The sequence below is a fragment of the Cynoglossus semilaevis genome, chromosome 17 (genome assembly GCF_000523025.1).
Source record: "Cynoglossus semilaevis isolate Cse_v1.0 chromosome 17, Cse_v1.0, whole genome shotgun sequence".
NCBI lineage: Eukaryota > Metazoa > Chordata > Actinopteri > Pleuronectiformes > Cynoglossidae > Cynoglossus > Cynoglossus semilaevis.
In genome coordinates, this window is record NC_024323.1 from 10,537,111 (window position 1) to 10,563,939 (window position 26,829).

Here is a 26,829-nt window from a genome sequence, read left to right on the forward strand (position 1 = left end):
CGACGGAGGCGGAGTGAGGAGCGTGTGGTCAGCGGCTCGATGACCGAGGACACCTTCTCCTCCATCAGCTTCGCACGAGCGGCAGGTGTGTGTGCGCGTGAGTTACCGTGTATATGAGCCGTGACCTAGCGGACTACCAACACCCCTGTCACAATTTCCTATGATAACTGTTACTTTTAGACGAAAAACTAGCATCAACACTTGAATGTCAAGTCGTCGTTATCATTGAGCGAGTGACGCGACTGTGTGAGGTAAAGAGGCCTGGGGTAGTTACCGCTGAACACCATGGCCGCAGAAGCTCCCATCACGGCGAAGAAAGGCGAATATTCCGGGCTCTCTGCAGACATTCTCGCTCTTCTTTGGGGGTCTTTGAGTTACAGCAATCGAAGTGTCTTCTTACTGAGAGTCCACCGTTTCCAACTGTCAGCTTCGGGGCAGGTTTAAACGCTGAGAGAGGACGAGAAGGTATCCGTCCGCGAGAGCACCGGGTCTGGAAGAGGAAAATGGCGAAACGGAAAAAGTCACATGACCCACCACATCGGGAGGGTCTATTTGTACTGACGTAGGGGTGTGCAAAACAGTCACGCTTACACGGTCAAAGCCGTTGTTTTATTACTATTTCCATTTTTTTTCCAACATTTACTTAAAAATAATGTATATTTTATGCAATTTATCAAATTTATTCATGTTTACTTAAGATTAATGAATAAATACAACAAAACGTAAGGGGGTTTGAAGATCGTGTGTGTTGTGGTACGATCTGCTGCAAGTAGAACTGACTGCGGTTGAAACGCTCGTAGTCGTCACACGCCTGCGTATTAATTATTGTGTGTCAAATAAATTGTCAAATTCGTCTGCAAACACCGTGTTTACTACAATAAAACCAAACACAGTAAACAAATAAACAGCATGTTGGTAAGGACAGTACAAATACCATCTTAACCAGCGTCATCGTATGTGCTCCATCTTTGAATCCATCACATGATGTGTCACACTGCTGTATATTTTATTAAAAAAAACATCAGTCTGACAGGTATAGCGTCATTTGAACCAAAACCAAAAAATCTTCACGTGGTATTAAACTATAATTAAAAACGACTTGGATGATTTTTGGAGGCATATCCTGAAACGGTCTCTGCCAAGGTGACACTGGAATACAAAATGGATGTTTGTGGTGTCTGCTAAAAGGGAAATTTCACCATTTAGCAAATTAAAATATATGTTTCACTCACAGTCTTTTTGACTTTCCTACAATCTTTAAAGAATTTTGTCATCAGTATATTGACTTTTTACTTATAAAAACAATTGGGATTTGCTCTATTGCTAAGATCACCCTATGATATTAATACTCTACTAAGTACTAAGTCATTTGTATGATTTATTATTATTTTATTATTCTTATTTATTTTATTTATTTTGACATCATTTGGCTTTGTTTTGTTGCACCACTGCAGGTTTTCGGTCATATGGCCATTAGGGCCTCACTTGGAGCTGCAACCTTTTGCCATCTTCAAGCTTCAGTTATTTTTTTATTTTCTCCGGCATTTAATGGTTTTGTTGTCTTTAATCTGGAACTTTGCGTAGGGCTAGAGCATAGACAGGCTGCAACAAACGGCGTCTTTCAGGGCTGAAATCAGAACAGATCTAGAATCAGTGACATAGATGGAAGCTTTAAATTGTTTAAGAATGTACTGGATAACCTTTGAATCGGCAGCTAAGTTGCTACTTGGACCTGGTTCAGGCACGGGCCAGTAGAATTTGTCTAGGAGCAGTGAAAATAGTGTGAGTGTGTTACCTCCAATTTTAGGGCAGGGGAAATGCCATTGTGACTCTGCAGCTCGTTGCCAACTATTTGAATGAGTTACAGACTCACTGATAATCACCCAACATAACTGTATTAGAGGATTGCTGAGAGAGGAACAGAAAGGAGACATCAGTGTTGTGTGAAATGGATACTCCTATATATTTTAGTTGAAAATATGGATGTGACTTGAGTTCTATATCTAATAGTGCTATGACAAAAAAGCTCTTGATGGAACAGTGTGCTTGTGGAAACCAAATGTTTTTTCATTAATAAGAAGGTAGAGAAGCGTATGCTGTGAGGCTGTGCTCACTTCCACAGACACATGGGTCTGCTGTGACTCTGAATCAGCATCTTTGTCACACACTAAAACAGGAACAGTCAAAGAATCACCAGGACATGTCTGGTGAAATAGTATTCTCTATAGCAGAAATAGACAGCTGAGGTAATTTTCACGTGGATCTCGACTCATGCAGGATTTCCAGGATATACGGGGGAAAAAAAACATACTGTACAAAGATGTGGCTACGAGAAGTGTGGAAAGAAATACTGTATTAAGCATTTAAAAGTAGAGTAGAATTAGCCTTATTTTTGGGGAAGTTTGGGGATGTTTGGCAGCAGTATTTGCGTAAAATACATTACAAAGTAGGAAGTGTGGATTTAATATGGAACATATTAAATGTCATTGAAATGTCTGTGTAAAACATGTATAGCTATTATATTAATATAGCTATTGTATAGAATATTCTGGAATATTAAGGAAGATGTGATGGTGAGAGGGTAACCATTAGCACCATTGACACACACAGGGCTGTAGATAACTGTGTTTTTTAGTTTTTTTAACAATACTATTCACAGGGTTTCTCTCACCCCTTGTCATCTGTGAAAGCCTTTCTTGCAAATACAACACATTCAGATCGCTGGACTGACCTTTACTCACATGACTCTCAGCAGTTTCTCCATAAATTGTCATAAAAAAGCTTTTAGTTCTGGTGAAAGCTCACTCATGTGATCCACTCCTGCTTGGAGTATGATCACAATTACTTCAGAATAAGAGGAGCTAAGTGTATGTACTGTGATTGGCTGATGAGGGTTTGAGAGTCTGATCCAAGGGTGGCTGGGAGATTTGTTTTAGGATGGCCTAATTTACAGACCAGTTTTTTCTTTCTGACAAACATCTGCAGAGCCAACTAAAGTTTTTTTGTAACTTGGAAAATTCAGTGAATATGTTGAAAACTCTTGTGTTTAGATATCAATCTGTCATCAAACAATTATATGGTATTATTTTCAAACACATGAAAAAATGAAACCATAAAATTGTTTTACATTCAAAGGGAGGCTTGAGAATGAGGAAGCTGAAGTTGTGACGTAGATATCAATGAACTTTTCATCAGGTGGTTCACTCCATTAAGGAAATGATTCTTTCACTTCAGCATCTGGTTTACCCTAACTTTAAACAATAAAAAAAATGTTTCATGAGTTCAGAAGGAGAAATTAATTTTCGGCTTCATATCATCATAGAACATTTTCATAGTGAACCACCAGGGGGAGACGCTGGTCTTTGCAAAAAAGTACACTGAGCGACTATACTATATGAGAAAACTATATTAAAGTGTTGAAAACAAATTAAATTAAATCGTTGTATCATAACATATTCTCAAATTAAAATGTACATTAAAAAATGTTTTTGTAACATTACATTTTTGTGTTTTAGTAACATTATTTACTGTGAGTTATGACTATGGTTAAATACATACATGTACATTTAGCTAGATACATACACATACAAATATATACATATATAGCCGCCTAAAACCTATGTATTGTATATGTATGTGTAAAAACATGCTTCACATATACATAATGAAGAAGTGAAGAAGTGCATTGTAAAATGTTAAAATAATTCATTTTAATGAAAAATGAAGAAGCAGACATTTAAAAAAAGAAAAAGACAAAATAAAATCACCATAAATACGCTACATGATCCTAAATCCATTTCACTCTAACAGGGCAGAGTAACACATGAAAAAGGGCTCAGCGTTTAGGTTCTACACAAACACAGAGAATAGATCTCATCAGCATGAAGTCAGAGTCAAGATGTAACAACTGTGCAACGACGTGAAATCTGAACTGACGCCTTTAAACACCGTACACCTAAACACCGTACACCTTATGGCATCTTACACACACATAAACACACACACACACAAACAAACACCAAATAATAAACCTACAGTAAAAACCACTAATAATCCAGATTTAAGAAGTCGTTCAGGGGATGTTTGTGTACTTGGCCTCATTAATTTCACACTCTGACTGCATTTGGCACAAGATAACCACATCACTGCGCTTACTACTATAAACGTCACCAATTAAGAGTTTTTTTTTCCGACACCCTTCCCTGTAAGTGAAGGGTAGGTTTAACAGATAAAACACTTGAGCCCATGATGACTGAACTTCATACAAAAACCCCCAAACCCCTGCATCTGACCTGCGGGACGGTTGCATTATTTTTTAACTGCCACACCTCTACACAGCATCATGTTTTGGTGGTCCCTCATACAGTGGGGATGGGGGGTCATTACTGGAACACAGTTAAAAAGAAGAATAACCAGCACACCTGTATGACTACACTGTCAGACTTTCACACACCACCCTGCACTCACTCGTTCCATGTCCCAGCACAGCTAGCAATAAGGATAGCAATAGCAGCACATGTGTCATTGTTGTTGTTTGTTGGAAAAACACAAAGAAGAGAAACAGATGAGGCATTGCATGCTACGGTCGGCAAAGCCATACGAAGCTGGGGCTCGAATGCGGGAGAAGGAAGCTACACTGGAACCCTTGACGTAGAGGGGATGCAACTTTTTTCTTTTTTTATATGAGAGTCACGGTGAACACTGAAGTCTCTCAGTCCCAGCCGTTGTCCTTTATCATGTGGGACAGTTCAATGATGTACTTCCCCTCCTTATACTTCTGACTCAACTCAAAGGCTTGTTCCTGCAGAGAGGAAGTTACAAAAGGGGTTTAAAACAAAGAGATGGATGCAAAACCGCCACTCCTCTCCTCTCTGGTCAGAGTTAATGTCGAAAGAGGATGTGCAGACACCAACAAAGAACCATGAGGTTCATTTTTTTTCTAAATAGTTTAAAGTAATACTTCTGACTAATGACAAGTTAACAATTGATTTTTAATGATTAGTAATTAAGTATTAATTAAGAATACAAGACCGGTCCAAACTATGAAAAAGTGGTTATATAACCTCACAGAAAAAAATGTCATCAAGTCAAATCTCACAGAGAGGGAAACAGAGCAATATAAAAACTAGGCCTAAGACTACCACAAAGTCAATGAAACATATAAAAGGTGAAATCAGGGTTGAATGCTGAAGCTAAGCTATAAATGCAGACTAACGTCATACATCTGGTTAATGTTGAACAACTCAGCTGTCTGCGTTTTCATGTGTGTTTGTGTGCACACACTCACGTATTTCCAGCCCAGAGTGGTGTGACAGTTTTCACAGTAGATGTCAGCCACTGCGTGAAGTCCTGTTAGCAGCAGCCTCTCCTCTGCAGGACCACAGCCAATGTTAACCCTAAAACACAACACAGTATTTCTAAAAACTGCAGCTCCTTTTCATTACGCTGTCATCAAAATTTATATTCTCTCTCCAGGAACTGAGCAATAGACTCTGAAAGTTAACTTTTTTTTCAAGTGGGTTGATCTATTTTACATAGAGCTGAGAGACTGACTATCACCACATCCTTAAGTTGCTGCATGATTACTCATGGCCAACCAACCCAGTAGAAGATAAACACCGACTTCTGCCAAGTTCACAGTACTTTCTGCGGAAAATTACATTTTCTGTTGCCTGTGTATAAATATGTTTGCACTAGATGGTTTTTTTCTGGGAAATTCTGTAACATTCTAAGGAAACACAAAATGATCAACTACTGGCAACTTAAAAATAATGCACCATAAATGGGTCTTTTAACATTTTAAGTCTTCAACCAAAATGAAAATAGGAATGCTGCAACAGAAAAAAATGGAAGGATTCAAAGCACCATGTACTTACACAGAGTTGAAAAGGTAGGCTCGGCCCTGACTGCCTTGAAAAGACTGGTGGAGACAAAAGCAACATGGATTTAACTTGTTCAAGTCTCACTTTATAGTTTTGTATTGTTTGAGCACACTTTCCTTCACACAGGGTGACACTACACTGACCTTAGAGATGAGATCGTCATGATTAGCCAGATGGGCGCGGCAGTGAACGCAGCTATAACGACGGTGGCAGGAGTCCAGGTAGGCCTGGAATGTCTTGGCCTTGGTCAGTTTCACCATGTCTGAGAGAACGACAGAGAAAATAAAGCAAGGTGGTGAATGGTTATTGTGGATTGGTAGATAAAAAGCAGGCTATAGAATCTCATTAGGGAGCTCCTCTGTGCTGTAGGCGAAGACCAGAGTTTGACCCATTATAATTATGCCTTATTTGTAAAACAAACAACACTAATGTCTGTCAAATATTTTTCTGACCTATAGATTTTTTTTCACTAAATATCCACAATGTTCAGTGTCCCACAAGCTAAAACGTGATTTTATTACATTTTTCTAACTTAATCCTTCTTCTTTGAGTGTTGACAGCAGCTTTGCGCCATTTTGGCTTGCATCACTGCCACCTACTGGCTCCCATTTCTACTGCCAATAATGACTAATGACTATAATTCTAACTATATGGGAAAGAAGAGGAGCAATATATGGACGCAGCACCATATTTTACATGTGACCCACCAACGTCAATCATTGGACGAGAGGAATTACAGATAACAAACAGTATCAGATATTTCCATGTGAGCTCTCCATAAAGACAAACTGGGAGCTTGAGCATGTGGCAAACGGCCTGGGGCTGTTGCAGTTATACATCTTCTGGTGTCAGTGTGCGTGGAACAGTAGCAGAAAAAAAATAGGGCGCAGATCTATTTACAGGAAGCTGGTTTGCACCAAACTCGCTCTATTAGAGTTAGAGCTACTGAAAATCTAACAGTGGACATGAACTGATAGCAACGTTTCTGTAATTAAATATGTATGTATGTATGTGTGTGTGTGTGTGTCAATGAGTGTGTTTATAAAAGACGGACAGCGAAGAAAGCTAACAGTAGTAGCCACATTCTGCTAACTCCAAAGGATCACAACACAACAGAAGCAGAAGGCGCTTTACAGGGTTTTTCTAAATGTGTGTGTCTGTGTGTGTGAACTCACCTGTTTTTACAGGAGATGTTTACAATATAAGCAGACGGATTTTGACAGAAAAAATAAAATCGATGTGCAGCGGGTTTGTGTTATGCAGCGACGGCAGCAGCAGCAGCAGGTTCTGTGCAGCAGTCCACCACGCTTTCGGTGCTCACACGGTTCTGACAAATCGGAACAACCTCGGTGTTCAGCAGCGTTTACCCACTTGATTCTTTTTCAGTCAAATACAGGAAAACAATTTATCTATATCGAAGAATTCTACGACAAACAGAAAGTGGTTTGGACGTGCGGTTTGTTTATGAAAACAGGCAGAGGAGGAAGTCTAAAAGAGTGCAAAACAAATCCCTGCTGACCAATCAGAGGCTGAGATGACGCAGGGAATGTGGGTCAACCAATTAGATTTGTTCTATCTTAGGGTGATGGGCGGAACCGTTCTCTGAAGGGTTGATGGATTATCAGTGCCCGCTTTGAACATGGCTGTTTGAAATGATGAAGAGCGAACGCACGTCATTTATTACCACACAGTGGTATTTGTTTTTATTTTGTCAAAACGTACAGCACGGTTGTCATGCCGTCGGAGGTAAATCTTTGCAAATTACACGTAAAACATTGCACCTTGGACTGTAAACAATGAACGGCGACTAGTGTTTGTTTTTATTATTTATTTTTGGAAATTTGAGACCACGCGGTTGGAGAGAGGTCACCGATCTTTCTAAATGAAAGTGTCACTTTATAGTTTGACAAGTCTATGCAAAACTATACAAATATTTAAACATATTGTTTTGGTCCCAATTTCAGATTTTGAGTGTTTTATTGTAGGATTTATTGTGACTGAATATATGACTTTATGTGAACATAAAAAGTTTATTGATACTTTTCATACTTTTCACCAATCACTTCATTTACTACATTTCTCTTCTACTGGACGTTTGGTTTCTTTCTCAAACAATACGTATTTACTTATCTCTGTTGACAAAACACTTCTATGACTGATAAGGTGCCCCCACTGTTCTTGGCCTCAGCATTATATCCCTTATTCAATCATGACAATTGCCCCATTTTCTTTGCTGGGTCATTTACTCACATCTTTGCTCTTTGTATCCACACCATAAAAGACCTAAGTCCTCAGGGATCCACCCACAAATATTTCCATGAAGTCACTCATCACTCACACAGTGAAGCCAAATAGGTTAGAAAAACACAGCAGTTGTTTCACTGACAATATCAGGCTGGTTATCAATGGACTCTGACCTTGGCCTGGAGACACATAACAATGTAGATTTGGTTAAAATACAATGCTGTACAGTACAACAAAAAGTAGTCACCCACATGAATCTTTACTGTCAGTGACTGTACTTTTCTTGACTGGTTGTCAATTGTTGTTATGGCTCAAAATATTAATTTTAACACTTTTACTCAAACCAGGTGAGTATTGTCAGAAAACATCTGCAGGTACAGTAGAGTCACAACAAAGTCACGTTTACTCTCTTATCATGAGAAATGAGACCAAATCAGGTGACCGGGTCCTGCTGGTTAAATATTCACTCAGAGTTACTGTGGAGGAAATCAATGGCTGTGTTTTCAAACACTGGATTGCCTCTGAATGATTGTGACTGGAGGAACAGAGACATGAACTGGTTTCTGAGCACGTGACAAGAATGATTGTGACTGGAGGAACAGAGACGTGAACTGGTTTCTGAGCACGTGACAAGTTATTCCTTCAGCAGTGATTATGGCTGAGTGTTTTGTTCAAACAGTTCTTTGACTTATCTGATAATGACAGGGGAAATTAGTTCTATTTTTTTTGTCCTTTGTTTATTTTACTGCAGAGCTGTTTGTCCACAATCCTGGCTTTGGTTTTGGCAGAGGAATCTCGATAGAACGGTGGGATAGTCCGTCATCACTCCAGTCGCTCCAACGTCAAATGCAGCTTTTATATCCTCGTCTTCGTTACACACAAACAAATGCACCTGGAAAAACAAACAATGAGCTGCATTATCATCTGCAGGCCCTCATTTATCGTCTTGATCCAACTCATGTAACTTCATCTGTGTGTAATGCAAACAGGAAGATCTTCTCTTCAGCATGTGTCTACGTAGAAACCCTGTTACTGCACTTTTCTCAGAATTGCTGTCAAATCAGAGCAGGCATCAACATGAAATCAGACCCTGGAGCATCGACACGCACTGTGTAAATACAAACTGATATAAGATGGTGTCAGAACCGATGTAGTGCAACAATCAGTTATCAGGACCGTGGTAGCAGCAGGGTTCTGCTTTGCAAACGTGAATAATCTTTATATTCTGTTGCAAGAATTTCTAAGAAAAGAAAGATAGTGATGTTTAAATGTTTATCTCTTGAAACAACAACATAAATGTTGTTTTCTTATCTTGTGGTCTTCCCTTCTTCTAAAAGAACAATTCCTCAGTTCTTGCTCATAGTGTGTTTTCATATAGATACTAAAAGTCAGTGGGTTTTAAACCAAATTTAAAAAAAAGAAAAGAAATCGCCTTCAGACCTAAATCCATTCTTACGTCCTTGCTCATGTTTTATCTTCTAATTTACTATAAATGGGTTTGCTTTTATACTGAATATACAGTATGAAACCAGCAGAGAACTTCCTGTCTGTTACCATGACTTTACTGTTTCGTTTTATCCACAAGGCTACGTCCAAAGGTCTCTGGTTGAGGCCATAGAATTTTAATTTGATTGCATCAGAACCCAGATGATTTACACGAGTATTCTTCGTACCTGAATTCCTCGATCTGCGAGGTGTTTGAACAGACTCCTCCTCATTGTTACTCTGCAGAGAGAGGACAGGACACTGCTCATGAACAGTACTGAATATTGACACTGGATATTGTATTGTATTTACTCACTTGCCCAACAAAGAGACGACCAGCCTGTTTCTCAAGAAACGTTTCTCAGGAATGAACGTCCTTCAGCAAAACAGACACAGACAAAAAAAAGCAACTTCAGGTTCATTCTTACAAATCCTGTTAAGACTGTTAGTTTTAAATTTCAATAGTATACTATGACTCCCATTTCTCTAGCAACCAGAGAACAAAGTGTGAATAAAATCTGATGCAAATTGCCACAAGTAATGAAACTATTAAATATAATGTACTAAAAATAGTGATACATTTCAAACTATCGTGACTTCATCTGATAATTATCTTCCCAAGGTAGTGATTAAGTGTTTAGTCTGTGATGAGTGTAAATAAGTTGTTGGCAGCTGATGTCTAAATCTAAAATGTTCACTTCTCTGATACTTAAAAGAAAAATAATTAAAACTGATTGGTCAATTACAAAGTCCTTACATCAGTTTTGTGGTCAAAGTTGCCTTTATTTAAAATTAGGGCCTGTCTAGGTGTGATATGTATGACGGCACATCGGACATGCATGGACACACAGGCACGCAGCCACACCTGTTGAAGATACGTGGCAGGTAGAACTGCAGCAAGCTCTCGCCCAGTGGCACAAAGGGCAGCAGGCCGCTGTAGAAGAGGAGCAGAAGAAGCACTCCTCGTCTCACAGTGAAACTGTACGGCATTGAGGCGTTCTGTGAGGAACACACAGAGAGAGAGGGAGAGAGAGAGAGAGGCCACAGGTTTATAAGTGCATGAGTAAATGAGGAAGTGTTTTCTGCTGACAGAGAACTGAGAGAGAAGGTAAATGTGTGGTAACACATACAAAACAAATGACCTTTCTGCGACTGAACTACGACAACTGTACTAGGAGCTTTGTCTCCTCCTTGTGGTTCACATGTACCGTTCTGTGGCATTCCTTCATGATGCTGGAGTTGACTGAGGCCCAGACGGTGATTTCCTCCCTGTGATACTTCTTCACCAGATCAGAAACCTAAATGTGAAAAGAGGAACATTAGTAAAAAAAACAATATAAACAATTAGTTTACGTAGTTAGTGATGTTTATTCCACTATTTCATTAACAACCCCTGTGTGCCCACAATAATAGTCTAAATAAAGACTGTTGTTGAGGTTCCATGATCATTGTTTTGTGTGTGTAGTACCTTCTGGATCAGCCCATGGTTGTTCTCTTTAAGCTCAATGCTGACAGGAACACGAGGGAATTTCTTAAACACTTCTTCAAGGAGAGTAAACTGTCTGTCTGCACCGCTGCTGTAGTGACCTGAAGGACACACACACACACACACATACTTGTTGACTAATCGACCTTTCCACATTAAACAGCTTTTTGTTGTTGTTAATGATTAGCAAAGGTAACGTTTGAGAGATGAAACTTACCTGCATAAAAAGTCACCTCGAGTTGTTCCTTATACAAAGGCAAATCCTGGAAGAGTTGGAAAACGTGGTTAAACAATGCACTGATCACTGAAACGTACGTTATAGGGATAATTCTCAACATTCTTCTTGGAAATATACAGCTGTTTTAACAAAACTTTTTTTTTTTTTTTTAACATTTACCTGTAGATTGAGTGAGGAGACGGTAACGTCGTGTCCTGTCTGCCTCAGCAGGTTCTCATCATGGGACACCACCACGTGTCCGTCATGTGTCAGGTGACAGTCCAACTCAAACATCTCGGTGCCCTGTTCCAGCGCACTGGAGATGGGGAAGACGTTAGTTGCTATGCTTCCCTCTGTCTGATGTTTCTTTTTTTCCTTTTTCTTTTTCTTTTTTGCAAGTTATAAATGCATAAATAATGTATTTTTTGTGTGTCAACAAATGCAAATTCAACAATTTCTTAGGTATTTTTATGTCCAATCATTTTAGTTTCATAGATCATTTGTTTTTTCAGTGACTTCTTACTCACTGTGTGAAGGCTTCCATGGTGCTTTCTATTCTCTCCCCACACCCTGAAAACAAGCAGGAGTGAGGCCACAGTAATAACAAACCTGCACAATGTGTTGTATCTGAACAAATACAACACTTATGACATTCTTCTTAGTTCTAATTCCCTCCTGTTATTTTAATATTGTACCTGGAAACTGTTCTTTGAAAGCACAGAACAATTCCCAGGAATCCTGTCACAAATAAGCCTTTAATTATTGTCTTAAATGTGGAAAAATGTCACAGAAGAAATCTGACCATCAAATTAAAGGCACGACAAAAATCACATTTCTAAGGATTCACATTACAATGATGACAATATTGAGACTATGGCAGTTATCATAGGTCTAACTGTTTTAACTGTTTTTTTTTTCAGGAATGGTTTCCATAGGTCACTTCCTTTTGATATAATGGAACAGAACATTTTAAATATGTTCCACAATTAATACATGCAATTGAGAAAAAGGAAACAAGTCCCAGGATGGAGCCTGGCGGAACCCCAAGGTAAATTAGGACACTCATTTTTAGAACACTAGCTATTGTAAATACTTAGATGAACACAACACATAAAAATACTCAGTTATTACTGTGGACTCAAGTGAATACATTGCAGTAGAAATTAACAAAGATTTCAGCTCAATATTCTACAGTCCTGGATTTGATTTACAGACAGACATCATCCTGTTTGTGTTCCATAATTTTTTTAAAAACTTTGATCCCACCTCCGTGTAGAAAACATGTCTCCTTCCTACCTCCTCGGTGTGAGATATGTGTGCAATAAAAGCCTGTGCGTTTCCTCCTGTGGAGAATGTGCGGGTTCTTCAGCAGGTACAAGGAGGTGAGCGTGTATCCCCCCAACGCAGGAAGGACAAAATACAAAAAGCTGCTCATTCTGTCAATAAACAAACACCTTTGTTGAGCGGAGAGAGGGTCTGCAGGGTCTCATCCAAGGAAGAAAAGTAAATCTCAAGTCTCCACAAGTCCCAGAAACACTTGGCTGCTCTCTCACATTTCTTTGACAATATTAGGAAAAATCTGGACAGACTGGTAAAACCAAAAAACGTGCTCTGTACATGCTTCAGATAGGACGATAGGTTTGTCACCCCTGAACAGAGAGAGCTGTAAAAAAAAAAAAAAAGTTAATGAAGCACTAGCTCAAGAATCGCCCTCACTCTGCGGCTCTCCGGCCTCACCCCTGCCTGTGGCAGTACGATATCCTTCTCTTTACTGTGCAGTTTGTTCAGTAGGAATGAACGTGAGTGTGTATGTATGCGCGTTTGTGCGTGTGCATGCATGTGTGTCCGTGTATGCATGCATGCATACTGGCAAATCATGGTGACCAAAATCGCTGTCACAGACAGATTCATGTAAACACACACACACATATTTATATTTATGCACATATGTATATAAATATATATTTCATTTTTGCCGTTTTTGTTTTATTTGTACCTATTTTAGTCATTTGTGCTTTTACTTTTTAAGCAAATTGCAATAATTGCCTAATTCATTTTTTTAAGGCAATTCTGATTCTTTTGACTGAAATCTGGAATCATCCAGAAACATTGAAGCCTGACATCTGAGAACAATATAAACAATGACATACATTATATAACATGCAGTGCAGAGTGTGCAGTTGTGCATTGTTCAACTTCACTGACAGTGCAGCTGGTAAGGGTCTCTCACAAATGACACAACAATCAACAATTCAGACAGGACTCCATTAACTGCTGCACAACAGGACATACTGGCTTTTTACCTTCATTTACTTTTGCATGTGAAACCTGTAAACATCCTCCTCTTTAATAAAAAATAAATAGATAAATAAAATTGTTCTCTTTCTCCCCCTGCCATGGTCACTACATTCTTCCATTAGTGACTCTGGGAATGTCAGAGGAGCCAAGCAGCTCCAGCTCTCACTACATTCTTCCATTAGTGACTCTGTGAATGTCAGAGGAGCCAAGCAGCCATGCTGGGACTGTTACATAGAAAGATGAGAAACAAAATCTTCCTGGCACCAACTCCTCATATTTACATGCAGACTTTGAAAATTTTATAATAAAGGGACATGGACATACCGTATTTAAATGCAATAGTGAAGTGTTTGCACTTGAAGCAAATGAAGAAATCCACTACTTATTTGTCAACATTTCATTTTCTCTGTTTGTGGATATTGTCTTATTTAAATAAAGTGGCTTTCTTTGCTTTGCCCTGGAAGGCAAGTAGCAGGCCTGCTTTGGCCCACATCCCTAATATTTTCTTTTTAAGGGGAACAGATTTGACTCCTCCAGGTGAACGCTCCTGTCCACAGGTCTGTATGTTAAGGGCCCTAAATAAACATGTGTTTGTATTGTTTTATGTATATAATATTAAATATTCATTTATTTGACCAGTAATTCAAGTACGACTTTGCAGCCGTGTTGGTTGTCAAAAATGTGTTAAATTTAGCTCAGACATTGCCTGAGTTAGCAAAAAAGGTTAATAATTGTTACCATTAAGTTTATTATTTAGAAAGTATGACATTTTGTGGTTTTGAAAATTCTCATCCAGTTGGTCTTCTCTTCTAAAACTCCAGACAACAATGAAACTTCTACTAAAGTAGAAAAAAGGGAGAAACACAAATATTAACAGTATCAGGAAATTTTATTTAATTATATGTATATAATTCTTTGTTAATCGTTTAATTCATAATACCCATAGAATATACAGACTATAACCCTCAATAACTCATAGCTCTTTGACAATCTACCGATATCTTTAAAATAATTTCTCTTAAGATCTTGGAGGGAGAAATTAGAAAAGAAAAACAAAACAAATCTGCCAATAATAACAACAACAGTAATAATAATAACGCCCATAAGAGAAATGAGGAATACAAATAAAAAAAATCTAGCAATAAAAAAAACAACTTATTAACTCCCTTTTATGTAAAAAAAAAAAAAAAAGAAATTACAACAACTCACCAATAGAACAACAATAGCAATAATAAGAACAGCAATTTAAAAGAAGAATATCTGGAAATAAGTCTCATGACAGACTGGCCTTAGACATGTTGATACTGTGTGAATGTATGTGGTGTGTTTAAGTGCAACTGTTTACACATGCACACTCTACTACAAGAGTGTGTGTGTGTGTGTGTGTGTGTGAATGCAAACATGGTCGTCTTTGTTCATTCCTGTAGTTACCCAGTGAGATGTTTGGTCTGGCAGCAGGTCAAAGGGAGGAAAAATACAGAAAAAGAAAGAAAAAAAAAAAAAAAGCACGGCCTGTGTGAATTAAGACAATCGTTCACTATCAACTGATATGAGACAAAAAGAGCCTTGGCTTTTATGTTTTTGGAGACACAAACACTTTTCAACAAGCACAAATTACCTGGGACTGAAACACAGACACACTGACGGAAAAGTCCAAAATAATCCTGACACAGACGGAGCGTGGCTTGTAGGACAAAGTGCCGGTGTGCTGATTGGGTCACATGATCGGACTTGTTTCTCCTGCCTGTAAGTAAGACTTGTTGATAAGTTACTAAAACGCATTGGTGACACAGGGGAGAATGCTTTCTGCAGTATACAAAGAACTCAAACAGGAAAACAGCTGGGAAAAGGAGGGAGCCCTTTTTTGGTAAAGCATGGCGAGCGTTTGGGGGAGATGAAAACAGTATCATAAAGCCTCACAACCAATCCAGGGTCCTGGCTATGGCTTCTGAAAGAACAGCCAACATTCAACACACAGACACATACAGAAAAAAAAAAACTTGGCGTAAAACTCCACAGCCAGTGAGCGCTCATCACATCAGAGTAGATTCACTGGGCCCAATGCAAAAGACAGGGAAACATTAGAGATAGAGCATTTGGAAAAAAAAAGGAGGGGGGAGGGGGGGTGAGGGGGCAGGAGGCGGTCGTGCTGGTGATGGTTCACCAGGCAACAGTGTGTAAAGAGCAGACATACACTTAAACAGTACATCATGTGCAAACAGAGATGCAGAGGAAAAACACTTATGTTACAAAGCAAACCTGTGGTTACAGACTTCCCTCTAAAATGCCTCAAAATACCATTACAAGTGCACCGCAACATGAACTAGTTACCTGCAAGACAAAGTTTTAGCTCACCATAAAGAAATATGTAAACAGCACCGAAACAGTACTGAAACAGTCTATATGTAAACAGTGAGTCAAAGTCACAATGCTGTCTGGTTCATGTTGCACAGCAAATGTAATGTTATTTTGAGCACAATTAGTGGTCAAAAAAAATCTGGCCTTACTATTTTGATCTAAAAAAACATTTCAGTTTTTCCACTGGTGGTAGCCGTACAGTGTGACATGGATCAACAGCATTGTGTAAAAAAACAAACAAAAAAAACATCCTGTCCTTTAACAGGCAGCCAGGAACAGTACACAAAGACAAAGCAAGGTATTGTAGACTGTTTATAAGAAAGAGACACAGTCATCCTCATGCAAAGAGAAGCCACAGAAATTATTGGTCCTTTTGGTATGAATAACGAGGCTAATTTGATGCAATTTCCAACCTATCGTTACGCTTGTGATCGCAAGTTTAGCTTTTGAATAGAACATGATGTCATTTTAGTACATTAAAATCCCATTCAGAAGAAATTGAGCACTAATGCATGACAGGAGATGGTCCAGAATAATCTTTTAATTTCTATGGTAAGGTTTTTTTTTAATAGTTGTTTTCTATTGGCTAGCAGTGGTACTGCAGCCATAACAGTATTTCCAGTCTGCACACAGTCGCCTACCGAACAGTCTTGATCAGCTGACCTAATCATGTTCTATTTTTTATGTGGTTAACACTTCATCCTCTGTTTCAATCAGATTTTGGTTTCAAATTGACAACATTTAAATAATAAATCATTGACAGTGACTTAGAGCTATCGGTTGTGACCTCAACTCCTCAGAAAAGATTTCCTTTCACTGACTTTAACAACTAATCTAAAACACTGCTGATTACTACACTTTCTACACTGCATTCAACGATGGCTGCTCAAATAAAACAATAATTAGAACTCGACTGTCAGCCTGCATGCACGGATCAACTCATTGGTTATCCTGGTCCAAACAGCCACAGCACAACAAACACAGCACTGTGGCCTTGGAGAGTCCAATAGAACTTTCCTATAAATGTTTCGGAGAACGCAGAGAAGCTGAGGAATGAGGCAGGGATTCCGCAGCTCGCTGTTTTATACAGGACTGACATTTAATATACGGCTCTGACACCGTGTGTATTTAATGGTATGTGGTGTAACATTACTCTGTTTGGCCTTGTCTTACACGAGTGTTCATTACTGCATGGTCCAGTGACTGATCAGAGTATATGTGATGTTTTCAAGCCTCACTACTGCAAGACTGCCACTCAAAGAAAAACGTTTTGAGGTGTTTAAAAGTTTGGAATGGTCTAGAACATGGATCATAAATCTGAATGAACACACGTCATGCTTCCACCTGATTTATCCCAATCATTTTGGGACCAGAAAAACATCTCTCATTTTGCCCTTGAGGAAATGTAGAAAGAAATTGAAGATAAAAAAAAAACAAAGAAAAAAAAAAAAGCTAATCGTTAGCTGCTCCCAAGCCCAGTTTCTCACATTTCTCTGCCACTTTGGTAAATTTCCAGAATGCATGCATTCATATAAATTTCATACACAATTTGTATTTTTTTTTTTGAAGAAAAAAAAAAAAAACTTGACAAAGAGAGCAACGACAAACAAATCTATAAACCTGCCAACATGCCAATAAAAACACCGTCTCAAAAGTAAGTGTTCAGAAGTGACTTGCAAATAGAAATCCCAAAGAACATACGTACAAATACAACTATGAACTGATCTGAAAACACTCAAACAACAATTTACCAACGGAAAACGGTGACAAGCACACTTAAAATGAAAGAAAAAAAAACCCAACTGTTTTTGTATGTACATACACTCACACCCGATTAGCATCTCTGATCTTTCAGCCCTCGCAATTTGTTGTTCAGGTTGTAATTTACACAGAGCCAAGAGGAGAGAGTTACGGTGTTGGTTAATACAGTAGTTTGTGATTATATGAGGAGGAGCGTCAAGGAGGAAAGACAGATGAGCGACAGCCGCAGCAGAGAGGGAGAAGGAGCAACAGGGAGAAGGAGGTCATGTGACTGGTAAACAACCAAACATATTAAGACTGCGGTGAGGAGAAGAAGAGCAGAAGGAGGAGGAGGAGGAGGAAGGAATGCGAGTACGACAGACTCCAAAAGCCTCACCACAGAAATCAAATTTAGACCTTTCTCTCTCTTGCAGTAGAAATGGAAAGATAAGCAGTTAAATGTTCATATTTTGCGTTTTCTCATTTTTGAAGAGTTATCGAAGATTGTTGTTTCGTTGCGTTTTTAGCGTGTCGTTTGGAGTCGTCTTGTTCCAAGCCTCTGCATGGCTTTATTGAAATTCAGGGCTGGGAAGAAAAACAAAATAGAAAAAAATAGAAATACAGAATATATTTTAACAAATACTAATTACATTACATTTTGTTTAATTGACATCTCTAGATGAAATGTAAAAATCAAAAAGATAGAAAGTATTATACAGATGTTTTGGAGAAATTATTATTATCTATTATCTGTGCAGCAGCAGCTTCAGTGCCTGGAAACTCTGCAGGTGGAGGTTTGGAAGTGTTTATGTTCTTGGACAAAGGACAGGTGCTCCACTGACATCTAGTGGTTATTAATCATGCAATCCAATTTTGGTGGTGAACTGGGAAGAATTTGAATTCCCCATTTGAATGATCATTCAATCACTCAACAATTCTAAATCATTTCTCCACTGGGTAAAAAAAAACCCCAAAACATTATTAAATACTATATTTACCTGCATCTGCTGGATGTCTGTTGTATGTTTTTACAGGTCATAAAAAACTTAAATCTCAACCCAAGTCAAAGCTTTGTCAATGTTGTGGACATGTGGCGGATTTATCACAATGTCAAATTTCAGAAACAATTTGACTGAGTGCTGTGTTGTTTTGTAACTGTGCTACTTCTAAACAGTACCTGTGTGTCTCAGGAACCCTGGTAAGTGTGCTGGAAACGAGCTGTTTCCTCAAAGATCAGTTCCTTCAGCCTCTCCTTGGGAAGGTCGTCAAGCTCCATGGAGAAAGTGAAGGGTTCCTCTGCTACAGGCTGCACACACAAACATACATACTGTATATATATTCTTTTGTTGTTATCAGCCTGGAAAGTTAAGAATTGGGCCAAAACATTGGTGCTGCAAATATAATAAAATAACTTGCTTAAAGTAAGACATTTAAACAGCTCTTGTATCAACGTTTAATAGAAATATCTTAATGCTTAAGGAGATGCACCGCTTTATCCTCTTTTTCAAGGCTACAGCTGTTCAGAGAGAATGAAAGAAAAGTATCAACAGCTGCGTCAATACTTCAGGCTTCACAGCACGGAGAGACTGAGAGACTCGGAAACCAACGCCGGCTTGTTGTTCAGTAAGAAAACCATGATGAACATGTTTGAATTAATGAGTTCTCCTGCTGCCAACACAACTCGGTACTTGGCAGGTTGGAGGTGAGCTTTTGTTCCCATGTGCTGTTATTGTTCTTCGAATCCTTAGAGAACACTCACACTTCTTATACTGAACACTGACAAAAGCACTGGTCTTCGCCGTGTGTACGTATTTGCTCAGAAATCGTACCTCATCCGTGGGGTCGTAGTACTGTTCCAGGTACGGATGAGCCAGAGCCTCCTCAACACTGATTCGCTTGATGGGGTTAAAGGTCAGCATGCGACCCAGCAGGTCTAAGGCTGTGTGAGAGTCATTACAGAGAATTGGTCAGTTTCTGTTAATCTCCATGTCACTACTTCTACAAAGACACACTTTTATAATTCACACAATCATTGAACAGAAGACATACACATTCAGCAGCTGCTTCCACCCACCCACCCGTCTCACTCAAGTTCTCTCCCAACTCCCTGCATCTTATCCCGATCATATAATAATGCAGAATTTTGTTTTTATTTCAGTGATGCGTACAGACTTCACCAATGGCATTGGATTATTCAATATCAACAACCGAGCGACATTGCCACACCTTTGGGATCTGACTTGAAGAAGAGGGTTTCCCAGGGGACCTTGGCTTTTGGAGGCAGGGACTGCAGATAGTTCCTGGCCTTTGTGTTGATGATGCAGTTCAGATCTTCTTGACATGGAGAGCCGAGGACACCTGCACAAAAACAATCATGGACACTCTTCCACATGGCTACACATAATTCAACTCTTTTACAATGTTATTAGCTTTATCTCACTCAGTATGTGGTTCAGTTGGTCCAAGTAATGTTTCCCAGGAAAGATGGGCTTGTTGGACAACATCTCAGCCAGGATGCAGCCCACTGACCAGATGTCAATAGACTTGGAGTAGCCCTGAGAAGCAAACGCACAGATTGTGTTCCAAGAAAAAAATAAAACTCACACAAAAGTTCAGATTGTGTTCCAAGAAAAAAATAAAAATAAAACTCACACAAAAGTCCCAAACATAGTCTTACACACTCACCTTTGAGTTGAGCATGATTTCTGGAGCCCTGTACCAACGAGTGGCTACATACTCTGTCAAGAAACCTGTGTGGTCATGCTCAGGGTCGGCTATCCGTGCCAGGCCAAAGTCGCAGATCTGAGGACAAGGCAAAGACTCCGAGCTCAGTATGACGATCATGTCCGCTTTTAACACAGTGGATTTTGAATGAATATTTATGATAAAAATGATATTTTTGTATTGACCTCAATCCTGTTTATGTGACACCCCCATGAGTTGGTTGATACAGGAGGTTGACAGAGTTTGGGTTGAACACATTAAAATCAACTGTTGGGTTACATTACACCAACTTAATGGAAGCAGAAATTAGGTAACAGCAGTGGCAGGAAGCCTGAGATGTAATGAGTGGCCACAGAGGGGGAAGTATAGAAAACCATTACAACATATGCAGCCCTTGTTCTTCACTTCTCTCACATGATCAACTAATCCACAGACCGATGGCCGGCTGCTGAGTTTAAAGAGCGTACTCCACGTCTGAACAGCACACCAAAGAGCACCGAGAGCTCTCAGCCAAACATAATAAAAGTCCACTGGCAGAGACGCTGCAAGATGTCTCTTAGTTTTTAAAAGGTAATAAATTAAATGGATCACCTTCACCTCAGACCACAAGGAAATATTAGATTCCAACCATTCATCTGAATTGATTGTATGCTTTTAAGGGTCTTAAAATCCACTGCATAATTGAACGTCATTAACATCCAAGCACCATGACCTTTGTTTCCATTTGGTGCCAGTACTTAGAGCTGTGCACCACGTCTGCTCCAATCTTAAACTTTGGGCAGCGATGAAGACGATTTATTTGCACAACTTGAAATAGATCTCTTTTAGTTAAAACCACTTCAAATTAAAGCATTTAGAAGCTAAAAAAAGAAAGCCACAAACGTAAGCGCAAAGACAACACAGGAGGGGAAAATGCCTCGGGGGGCTTTTTTTTTTTCCACAGAGTTCCAACTTCAAGCATTTCGTAATTTATTTGTGTTTCTATTTAAAGCCTCAAACTGAGACAAAAGATCAACTAACCAGCTGTTTTACTGAGAGACAACAGGGAAACAGAGGCTCCAGTGTTGTTAAAATTAAAGACTGAAAATCTTTACCTTTGCACTAAAACCCGCAAAACCCTCCTATCGTAGCAGGGTCACACCACACTCCACCATCGGGGTCAATATCTCACTTATATCCAACATTCCTGGGATTCTTTTTTACGACTGGTACAAATGTTACATAAAACACAAGCTGTGAGAACAGTACGTTACGGCTCATGTTGGCTCAAAGCTCACAGATACGTGAGGTTGATGCATTTCGTGTGGACTTTAAAATTACAGCAAATGTTGAGTAACATTAGTGATGACCATAAATCAGTGCCTCTCCCTTCTCCCTCTATGTTTTACAAATGCAGTCGTCGGGAACAGTTCTTTCAGTGTGGTTCTTAAACACCATCAGCTCAGATTACCTTTAGTCCAGTTCTCTGCATACAGAGATTTTATTTCCTCATATTTCCAGAGATTATTATTTCAAGTCAATTATACTTATATTACAATATTTTATATCTGGTGATTTTTTATAACCTGTAGGTATGGTATGACTAACATACATTTTTGACTCGCATGGACTAAAAGATTTCCCACAAAAAAAAAAGTTGTAAAACTGTAGCCTGGAGACTTGAGTAAGTCTGTAGCTGATGAGCAGGACGTTCTTTCATCCTTTTCCGCTTTGCCTTTTTTTTTACGGTTACAGAGGGAGCTGCAGCCTCTCCCAGCAGTCACTGGGGGGAGGGCTGACGTTAGAGCTTGAAAAGTTTCCCAGTCCATTTAGAGAGAAAAACAGTCGCACTTGTATACATTGTCAATTTCAAGTAAACAATTAACGTAATATTTTTTGGACTGTGGGAATACTGTGATAAACAACTACATAGACCCACACATACACACACACATTTTAGGAGAAAATGCCAACAGCATTTAGAAATACTAGGGATCAAACCCTGTAAACCTGTGACCCTCTTAATGTAAGGCAGAATTCAAATAAAACAACAACGTGACCGTGTGTGTGTGTGCCCCTGACCTTGAGGTCACAGGTGGTGTTGATGAGCAGGTTGGAGGGTTTGAGGTCACGGTGCAACACGTTGGCAGAGTGGATGTACTTGAGGCCTCGCAGGATCTGGTACAGGAAGTAGCAGACGTGGTCGTTGCTCAGCCTCTGGCTCTTCAGCAGCTTGTACAGGTCCGTCTCCATCAGGGTCTGCACGATGTAGCTGCAGGGACGCAGGAGTCAAGGAGGACAACGGGAGACATTGTATTTGCCAAGAATCGGCTTCAGGAATGTCTTCACAGTTTCTTTATTTTGCCTTATTCAGCAACGGGAGTTTATGAGTTACAAATCCCAGCCTGAGAGCCAGTGGAGCATACGTCATGTTGTACTCGGTTTTAACATGTATTCACACGCCACAGGTTGTCTGAGAGGCAGTGAAATCAGTCAGGCTACAATAAGTAGTTGAGCAGCTTCTCACTTCAGGACTCAATGCTTCTCTAAAGAGTGTTGTATACTTCCGACAGGCCACACCTGTGTTTAAGAATGTAGCTGGCCAATTTCTGGTCAGCCCACAAATGGATTCAATAAAGACTTTAATAAAAACAAAAATTCCCAGCACACATTTGCTGTTCAATTAAACTGAAATTTAAATGAAAACATACTTAATTATAATTTATAAACTTAAGCAAAATATTACATCACAACAATGTCTCATTAGCTAGACATGTTCCAGCTGGTCAACCAATCTGATGATATTCTAATAACACTTCACTTTAACAGATTTGTCATCATGTATAAATTTATAATAAGAGGCTACAAAAATAAAAAGGGTCAAGTAAACTCATCATCTCATATCATTTAACTTGAAAATCTTTTGCATCAATTCTATTTTTCTGAATATCCATCACTATATATCATATATAATATATGTAATATAGCTATATATATATAATATATTATATATTTATATATAATATATTATATATTTATATATAATATATTATATATTTATATATAATATATTATATATTTATATATAATATATTATATATTTATATATAATATATTATATATAAATATATAATATATTATATATAATTTTTTTGTAAATTAGCAATAATGCAAAAAGCGTAGTTACCAGGCAGATTGAGCGGAGAGGGAAAAAAAGAAAACGAACAAAGACATCATACATTTTCATTCTGTTTCCCAAGAAACAAAGCAGCTTTTCACAAACTGTAAACATAGCAGCGGGTTACAGCGACTCACTGGGCAGCCAAGCCCAGAGCCTACTGGTAAACTGCTCTGAGAACACGTATATTTTTCATGTATACGTGTTTCATAAAGGTCTGCACAATATGTTTTAGGTGTGTAAGTGTGTTACTTACAGTCCTTGGGGTTCATGGTATATTACTCAATGAGGGTCAAGAGTGAAACAATGGCATGGTTAGCATTGGCTGCTAATGCTAGAGGTTAGAGCTGATTATCCCTTTAAATGCCCTGTTAATCTTATACATTCAGTAGGTTTCAATAGGTTCTGCACATGGACGAGTGTGTGTTTTTTGATAACGCAGTTCAGACTGTGCAATTAAAGATGTTTTGTTGATTAGAGAGAAATAGGAGAATGATGCAACAGAAGAAATGGAAAAAAAAAGTCAAATGCATTCAGATCGTCCTGTAAAGGATACACATCTCTCATGTTGTCAATATGCCGTGCCCTGAGGATGTCGTTGATGCCGATGATGTTCTCATGGTTGAAACGCAGCAGGATCTTGATCTCCCTCAGTGTGCGTTGGCAGTACGTCTGGTGCTCAAAGGGGCTGATCTTCTTGATTGCCACACGCTGGCTGGTCACGTTGTCCATGGCAGAGCTGAACAAGGCAGAAAGCACAAAAGAGGTGTCATGTTACACTCCGCACTGTTCAGATGGTATCAGAATCAGAGGGTGGTAGAGAGACGCACAGAAGCCGCTCCCATGGACATGACACACTCGTTTCAGCGGCGATGTGAAGTACTGTAGGTGCAGACCCGAGTGTCGGTGTGGTGTAGGTGTGAAGTGTATGGAGAAGAGGCAGAGCTGAGAACTGTTTGGATTGGTGCCTCTCTGTATCAGTTGAGAACTTGGGAAGCACAAGCTTTTGCTCTAATGTCATATTTTCCTTTTTATTTAAAATAATAAGTCACAGTTGGTTTACACGCCCTCAACAGGAAGAATTACAAAACACCTTGGGTAATTGTAATGCTGTCTTGTTGCACATCATACATCACAGAGTTTGCAAATTCACATAACCAGAAATAAACTAGAACATGAGAAAAAGGGCAAGAATTGCTCTGTTTTGATTTTGATGCCAATCTGACAATTAGATCGTATCAGGGTTTCCGTCATTGTACCAACCAGTGGGTGTTGTTTTCAAAAAATCTTATCATGTGACCATAAAATTTACACAAACGACAGAGGTTTGTGTAGCCATTTACGTCAAAACAATGACCATCAAGCAAAGAAAAAAAAAGAAGAATAGCTGCACCCTCCATCGGTTAACGACAGCCTGCCAGTACTGATATCAGTCTATTCCTGCGTAGACACCTGTGCTGATGCTCACAGTTCCTCTGTTGCCATGGCCAAGCGTTTTCTTGTGTTCTCTAGTGAAATTTATTTTTAAACCAGGTGAAATGATCTGATTTCTATGAAACAATAATGTTACCGTGTACTCCTGGACGACGGCAGTACAATGCGCCCTGTGCAGGGGAGATGGTTAATGATGGTAAGAACTGCTAAAAGGTTTTCCCTCTCTTCAGTGGAGGATGAATAAATATTGATGCAGTGACAGGAAGTGGCCGAAATAAAAGAAAAAAAGAAAAATAAGGAACATAATCTGCATTTAAGTAGTTTTGTGTTTACATGACATAATACATAACGTGTGCCATGAATCCCATCTGTGGATTTAAATACAGTACTGTTTGACATAAGGGCACTGGTTCCAGTAAACTAACTTTAAACACTAGATGATGAAGATATGCAGCTGAACTGTAACCTTCTGCTGACGCATGTGGTGTGTCTCTGGCTTCAGGCCACGTTTATTCCCAGGCTGATGTGATATGTAGTGTTTATTGATTATATAACGATATCTTTTTTCCAGCTAACAAATACTGATACTGAGTGCTGTGTCGACCCAGCCTTGAGTTGTTGAGCTTATGGAAGCGATGTACTGTAGTAATGCTGCAATACTCCTACTCAGAGATGACAACAGTGCTCATCTCTGAGGGCTTGTTCTACTGAAATGAACGCGTGGACCCGATTCTCACGCAACCCTGACATTTTGCACTGAAACACTGAGGCGTCACAGCTGATGCGAGTCCGAATCTCAGCCTTCGGAGCAGGAAAAACTGTACTGTTTCACACTTCCTTACAGGGCTGGGAGCTCAGATAGAGCGTTAACAGAGAGGGGAAAAGGCCTCACTACAGCTGACAAATCCCACTGACATCCTCTGCTGCGGCTCAGCCTCAGGGAGTGGAGTGGACATAAGTGTTAAGTGTGAGAGACAATGCCACAAAAGAGAAAGTGGCTGCTGCAATAATTGATCTGAATTTGCGGTCAACTGCAGGCTGCAAAAAGGTTTCTGATCAGATAGCTGAGAGCGTCCTGCGCAATCACTCCCAATCTTGTTTCCTGTAAAGCTCATAGCCACGCCTGTAGCCACTCGGCTAACCTGCTAACCACTCTGAAGACAGACAGGCTTCTTCTACCCGAGCTTTAAAACAGTGTCTAAACCATAAGCAGCTCCTCAGCTATAATTACACCTGGGTTTTCAGTGCGGCGCTTGTTGCACACAGCGGTTCGAATCTGTTGCCTTTCACTGTATTTACCAACAAACAGCTCCTGTTTGAGAACAATTCAGATTCATGACACAACAGTGGCCCAGAAGAGAAGACAAACACAACTCACCACACCATTCCGTACGCCCCTTCCCCGATGTAAGACAGATTTGTATAGCGGGGGCCTACGTCAAATATCTGGCCCTTGACTGACTCGGACCCGGCCTTGGTTCCCGCAGCTCCAGGAGCTCCCTCCACCCCAGCAGCGGCAGCGCTGTTGGAGCCTGCGCCCCCGACTGCTGCGGAGCTGCTCGAATCCGCCATTCTATCCTCTCCGAAGCTCTGTGTCACCGAGAGACCACCGCCGCTGCCCACAGTACGGTTCAGCGTCTGTTCGAAGCTTTAACCGTGCGGACCGTCGGAGTAGAGAACCGAGCTCTGGGTTTCTCTACTACTAGACTGCAAATGGAGTTCGTGAGCGAGCGGGGATTTGGCCTCAGTACCGAGCGTAAATGCGCGTGCCTCGCAGCTCTCATACAAGGTGCGCTTGATGCGT

At 39.6% G+C, this 26,829-nt stretch overlaps 4 protein-coding genes across 5 annotated transcripts in view; all 4 read right to left on the bottom strand.

Annotated features, from left to right (window-relative positions):
• Positions 1 to 520, bottom strand: part of LOC103393222 (V-type proton ATPase 16 kDa proteolipid subunit) — a 5,111-nt gene extending 4,591 nt beyond the window's left edge. Inside the window, exon 1 of the mRNA XM_008330102.2 lies at positions 275 to 520. Coding sequence (XP_008328324.1) covers positions 275 to 347 — 73 coding nt within the window. The 5' untranslated portion in view covers positions 348 to 520. The remainder of the gene's footprint in view (positions 1 to 274) is intronic.
• A 3,168-nt stretch (positions 521 to 3,688) lies between these two features.
• On the bottom strand, positions 3,689 to 7,376 carry ypel3 (yippee-like 3). Its single transcript, XM_008330101.3, has 5 exons — positions 7,058 to 7,376; positions 6,026 to 6,144; positions 5,877 to 5,920; positions 5,288 to 5,396; positions 3,689 to 4,801 (listed from the first exon to the last, which is right to left on the bottom strand). Exons 2-5 carry the CDS (start codon positions 6,140 to 6,142, stop codon positions 4,712 to 4,714), a joined length of 360 nt encoding a protein of 119 aa, XP_008328323.1. The 5' UTR covers positions 6,143 to 6,144; positions 7,058 to 7,376; the 3' UTR covers positions 3,689 to 4,711.
• Positions 7,377 to 8,862: 1,486 nt separating this feature from the next.
• gdpd3a (glycerophosphodiester phosphodiesterase domain containing 3a) lies at positions 8,863 to 13,194 on the bottom strand. 2 transcript variants are annotated; one of them, XM_017040630.2, is made up of 10 exons: positions 12,581 to 13,194; positions 11,842 to 11,884; positions 11,495 to 11,630; positions 11,315 to 11,360; positions 11,080 to 11,198; positions 10,820 to 10,909; positions 10,477 to 10,610; positions 9,928 to 9,987; positions 9,800 to 9,851; positions 8,863 to 9,018 (listed from the first exon to the last, which is right to left on the bottom strand). In XM_017040630.2, exons 1-10 carry the CDS (start codon positions 12,747 to 12,749, stop codon positions 8,869 to 8,871), a joined length of 999 nt encoding a protein of 332 aa, XP_016896119.1. In that variant the 5' UTR covers positions 12,750 to 13,194; the 3' UTR covers positions 8,863 to 8,868. The 2 variants fall into 2 exon arrangements, with proteins under 2 accessions (XP_016896119.1, XP_008328322.1); XM_008330100.3 differs by having other exon boundaries at positions 12,611 to 13,181.
• A 1,288-nt stretch (positions 13,195 to 14,482) lies between these two features.
• mapk3 (mitogen-activated protein kinase 3) lies at positions 14,483 to 26,782 on the bottom strand. The gene is made up of 9 exons (XM_008330099.3): positions 26,404 to 26,782; positions 24,148 to 24,330; positions 22,496 to 22,685; positions 20,396 to 20,512; positions 20,151 to 20,265; positions 19,937 to 20,068; positions 19,540 to 19,649; positions 18,888 to 19,016; positions 14,483 to 18,295 (listed from the first exon to the last, which is right to left on the bottom strand). The coding sequence occupies exons 1-8, from the start codon at positions 26,595 to 26,597 to the stop codon at positions 18,897 to 18,899; spliced, it is 1,161 nt and encodes a 386-aa protein (XP_008328321.1). The 5' UTR covers positions 26,598 to 26,782; the 3' UTR covers positions 14,483 to 18,295; positions 18,888 to 18,896.
• Positions 26,783 to 26,829: the final 47 nt, after the last annotated feature.